The following is a 5,516-nucleotide window of genomic DNA, read 5'->3' as shown; positions in this document are numbered from 1 at the left end:
TTGAGCCTACCTTATTAATCGTACAAATATAAGTAGGGTTCTATATAAAATATTAAAGTTTCGGAGTCTCAAAGCATGATTAATATATGGCTAAACTACGTAAAAAAGTGTGAAAATGTAATAAGAGGCTGTTTTGGGAAATGGTGGACTCTTTTACTGTGCTATAGGGGAGAGAGAATTTGGTTTAGCGCAGTATTTTACTGCGCTAAAGCACTTAACGATTCGGTCACGGTTAAGTGCTTTAGCGCAATAAAATACTGCGCTAAAGGTACTTAGGTCACCTTTTTTTTGTTGGGGTATTTTGGTTCAAAAGGTTTTTTTTTTGGGTCATTTTAGTTCTGGACTCAAACTTGACAACTACAATTTTGTGGAAAACTGAGTGAGTGCAAATTAATCAAAGCCCCATTTAATATTATAAGTGAAAAAGTCTCTGCTAACCTTAAATCTGATCCTATAAATACCCACCTACATAACTAAACTAAACTAAACATTAGCCCATAAAGCATACTCTTTCCGTTTCATATTTCATTTTGTTTCAAAATAAGTGGTGTTTTAGAATTTCAAGAAGAAATTGATCTTATTCTTTCAAAATTACTCTTATTTACATAATCAAGAATCATTAAATAGATCTTCTTTTCTAAGCATTTAATTAGAGATAAACTAGTAAAAATATCCCTAATTTTCTACGAATGAACACTTTCTTAAAAGGTATGCATAACTTAAAAAACCCACTTATTATAACAGGAATGGAGTAAAACAGAACAGAGAAACAAAAATCGAGTTATTGGGACCACCACTGGCATTGTGTTGCGTCTTGTTGTTGCTCCTAACAGGAAACTTGGCACAAAATGTTGGTACAATTGTGACCAGCTTGAGTCAATGCCTGGTGTGGTTACTCAATTTAAAAAAATTACCTATTTAAATTATTTTTCTTCTTTTTATTCTAAGGTCATTCAAAATTTATACATTTGCCTTATAAAGAAAAATGACCAAAATAGTCTCTTAAGTTTGGATTTTAAGTTAAAATACTCCTTAGTTTTTAACATAGAACCAAACATTCCTTATTTTTTATAATGCGTGTTAGCTATAGCTAAATCATAAGTGAAATTTAAAATCCTTAATATACTTGTTAGTCCCATGACCATATCCTCCACGTATTTGATAAAAAAAAACTGTTGTTATATCTTTACCTATATAACCATTTAATATCCCCCTAATAAATTAAAGTATGTATATTAATTGGTCGTCTGCAATCTCTTCAGCCACTGTGATATAATAAGATTATCGAGTGAACTTTTTTATCGTAAATTTGGTTGAGTGATTTTGTGGGAGAAAAACCCTAAGTTGAGTGATTTTTTGATACAAAACAAATTTGAATAACTTTACTACATAATTCCTCATAGTTGAGTGACCTTTTGAGATATTTACTCTAAGATAATCGATCATCTAATAAAACGTGATGAAATGAAAAATGTTTGATTAAAAAATAAAATTTATTACTCCCTCTGTCCCATATTAGTTGTCCACATTACTAAAAATATTTTTCCCAAAATACTTGTCCATTTACAAAATCAAGATAGAATTAATTAAAGTTTTTCAATTTTGGCCTTAACATTAATTATTTTTTAAAGTAACCAATATTGATGAGTATACAATTTATTAGAAAGAGATAAAAGTAATGTTGTAAAAATACACTTTTATTTATGATTTTTTTAAAGAACGTGTAAAAAAGGAAGTGGACAAGTAATATGAGAACAAACATACACTTTAATCCATACATAGAAATTAACCCGGATAACACGTTACTTTAGTTGCTGTAAATGAAATATACCACTGCTAGCCTCTTATTTATGGATCGTCAGATCGAGATAACCATTTTTATTCTTTACTAGGACAATATGCCATAAAAGCTTACACAAAATATTAGCACACATATATAGATCAAAATATTAAAGTGTGTGACTATCTCATCTAAAAGTTTAAGCTTGTTAGAGAGAACACACTTTTAGTTACTAATTTATATCTTCAACATAAATAACTTATGTAAAACACTTCACAATATATTACGTAGGAAAAAGTTAACCAAAGGAATTAATGGCACTTAGACTTCAATGCCAATTCCAAGCCGGATTTGCCATGTACTAGGTTGCCACAGTTTGCAGCTTGGGCATGTTTTCTAGTTTGTTAGCTGCTTTAACTCCACAATTAGTATCATGCGGACACGTGGCTACCTGTACTTTATCTGAACAAACCAGCAAACCCAGCTTCACTATATCAATAATCTGTTCCTGTGTGAGTTCTGGAAGCTTCTTATTAGCATTCATGTTCTCATTCTTCACAATGACTTCAGGCTTTTGTATCTCTGGAAGTTTCTGCTCCTTTAAGATGTTCTTCTCCTTCTTGCTGTATATTGCATAGAGCACCATTTGGAGTACACCAAAGATGAATCCCAATATATTTGGAGCCTATAAAAGATAACAAGGCAAATGCGTAAGACCATTGATAATATACAAGATATTTTAAGTAAACATGGATATATAAACATGCATGTTCGGGGAGGTAGGCTTTAAAGTAGGGGCGTAAATCGACAAACCGCACCAAACCGATAAATCGAGTCAAACCGAGAAAAAAATCCGACTGGTGGTTTGGTTTGACTTGGTTTGGTGTTGGAAAAAAAATCGACCATAATTGGTTTGATTTGGTTTTAGCTAAAAAAAGTCGAACCGACCCAAACCAACCCGACATTACATTTATTCAATTTTTAAAATATTTTATACATAAATATATTTATTTGTAATGTAATTTATAAGTATTTCTTAATTTTTTTTGTAGTTTTTTGTCTATTATCATATTATTTCAAGCTTGAACTTAGAATTTCTAATGTTAATAAGTTTTATATCCCATGAATGTTAGTAACTCAAAGAGAGTCCAAACCAACTCAACACTAATGCTAACAAAAGAAATTCAATTCTACAACTAGGAATGACAATAATGTTGAATATTTATTCTTTAGTTTTGCAAAATTGGTCTAGAGACTGAAAATACATGACTTAATTTTTTTTCTTTGTCATGTAATCAATACTTATTAGTCTTACTAATTTTAGCATGACTTAGTATTTTTAGATTATGATCATTTTTTTTATGGCTTATTAATTAACAATATTTATTTTAATCGATTTTATTATCTTTTTTGTTGAATATTTTAATACAATGCCATCACTCATCTCACATTTTGTGTTATTTTCTTAAGAAACACCTTAATTATATAGTTGTATCTTACTAGGACTAAAGAAATATTTGAAAAAGTTATGTCTTTTGTATGAAGACTTTTCCGAGAAAAAACCCGAAAAACCTGAGAAAACCTAATAACCCGAATTTTATTGGTTTGGTTTGGTGTATAAATTTAAAAACCCGACGCAGTTGGTTTGGTTTGGTATTTAAAAAATCCGAACCAACCCGATCCATGTACACCCCTACTTTAAAGTATGGGTTCGGTTCGGCAAAATTCAGTAGCTCTAACCCAAAAAACAAAATCACATATTAATATATGTTAAGAAATTTACTAAATATGTTAACATTTGAGGTTGCTATCCTAAATTTTGGAGTACATAAAATTAAAATTATGATCGGCCTTCTCTCTGCATGCAAGTGAAGAAGTGGTATATATGATGAGAGAACTTACAGCTATGTTAATGTCCTTTAGAAAAAGACCATAGAAGAACCACGCGACGGCACTTAATGTGAGAAAAACTGATAGGAGAAGTGGCATGTATTCCACACTCTTTGTTTTGATTACTTGTCTCTGCATGAAACGAGAAAAATTATAAGCATCGATATTTCAAGCATGGAAGGGCAAAAAAAAGAGAGGAACCTGATGGGAAAATCACAAATTGCACGTAAAAACTCACCACAATGCCTAAGGGAGCTACAAACACACACAATGAAAACACCAGGCAAATCCATCCAACCACTTGCCCACGAACATCCCCTTTGAACAGAAACTGAGTAACAAGGATAATTGCACCAAATCCACCAACCACTGATAATAAGAGCATCTTCACAGTTTGGACCTGTAAAAATTAAAAATTTTAACGATCAAAGTTATATTTTCTTCCTTTAGAAAAAGGAAAGTAAGGAAAAAAGAAAAACTCTTTAAAAGAAAAAAAAAAGGTACAAATTCTTACCTTGGCCTTCTTTGGTGCGTAGAAAAGGTAGAAACCAACATAGATAGTTTCGATAAAGACACCGAAGGAGTTTATAGTGATTAGAAGAGTCGTGTTTGTCTTCAGGAAAGCATAGTATATCCAAAGCATTGAACTGAAGAGAGCAACCACGTATGGAATTGATTGATACCCTTCTGTTGATTTCTTCTTGTAAATCTTATAAAACGTGGGTCTACAAGTGTGATAATATGGTGTTAGTCAGATTATATAAACAAAATATATACACCGAGAATTTTCAAAAAAATATAAGTAAATGGAGACTCACATTGGAGAAAGGAACACAACGAACGAGATGATGTTACCTGCAACATTTGAAAATATTTTAGGAATAAATATATCGTAAACTATCGAGGATATGTTAGTACGGTATACGTCAAGGCCGGAAAATCACATGTATTATATTAGTGTATATAATAGATGTTGAACTTCTTAATGAAACCATTAATGGTGTATCATGTATGTAGTGACTATCACTTTCATTGCTTGTTAATTAATGTGATCATATTTACGCTTAATTAACCGGTATAAGGCCTATATGTATGATACTTTGTTATGATGCACATGTACATAACATGTACAGTGGGTTAACTTATACTCTTCTCGCTCAGATTACTCTTATGAACAGATTATAAGGTGAAATGACCAGCTGAAAGAAAAATAATATATGTTCGATATCGTTTTGTTTAAAAAAAAAAAAAAAAAAGGGAGAACAAGAGACATTAATTATTTAAGGAATCCAGTAGGTATATTTGCTTAATAATCTAAGAAGCAAGAAGGAAAAAAGAGGTATATTTACCGAGGACACCAAAAGCAAAAGCCCAGTGACCAGACATACCCGCCATCTCTCTTTTTTGTAATTCTAGCCAAAGAATTGCAAATTTCTAGCACTGTTTCTCACACACAATGCTAGAGTAGCAAATGACAATCAAGTTTTCTACTTGGCTGTGAAATTAGAGGAGGGCTTGGTTCACATATTTATACAAGCAAGGGGTGGGAAAGTAGCTAGTTGCTACTTTGATATTAAAGATCCTTTTTCTTTAATTTTCTTTTCTATTGTATTTAGACAAACATTTAATCAAAGTGCAAAAAAACACTCATATGCTCAAAGCTCAAGGGTCCCATGTGACTCTTTTATTATGTCACCCCCCAATCCTTAGGAGCACTAATACTTACAACTCGTGCTTTATTTTTTTGAGGTTTATTCTTTTTCATTCTTGGTACAAAATGAACCACAAATAAGAAAAAAAATCAATTTAGAAATGATGTTGGGACCAATTAAAGCCAGCAATTTGT

At 31.5% G+C, this 5,516-nt stretch overlaps 1 protein-coding gene across 1 annotated transcript; it reads right to left on the bottom strand.

Moving 5' to 3' along the window:
- Nucleotides 1–1,863: 1,863 nt before the first annotated feature.
- LOC132632336 (bidirectional sugar transporter N3-like) lies at nucleotides 1,864–5,181 on the bottom strand. Its single transcript, XM_060348231.1, has 6 exons — nucleotides 5,020–5,181; nucleotides 4,489–4,525; nucleotides 4,185–4,395; nucleotides 3,909–4,070; nucleotides 3,683–3,802; nucleotides 1,864–2,465 (listed from the first exon to the last, which is right to left on the bottom strand). Exons 1-6 carry the CDS (start codon nucleotides 5,063–5,065, stop codon nucleotides 2,142–2,144), a joined length of 900 nt encoding a protein of 299 aa, XP_060204214.1. The 5' UTR covers nucleotides 5,066–5,181; the 3' UTR covers nucleotides 1,864–2,141.
- Between the last annotated feature and the right edge of the window lie 335 nt (nucleotides 5,182–5,516).

Source organism: Lycium barbarum, chromosome 3 (assembly GCF_019175385.1).
Source record: "Lycium barbarum isolate Lr01 chromosome 3, ASM1917538v2, whole genome shotgun sequence".
NCBI classification, from domain to species: Eukaryota; Viridiplantae; Streptophyta; class Magnoliopsida; order Solanales; family Solanaceae; genus Lycium; species Lycium barbarum.
This window is presented reverse-complemented; position numbering and strand designations above follow the sequence as displayed.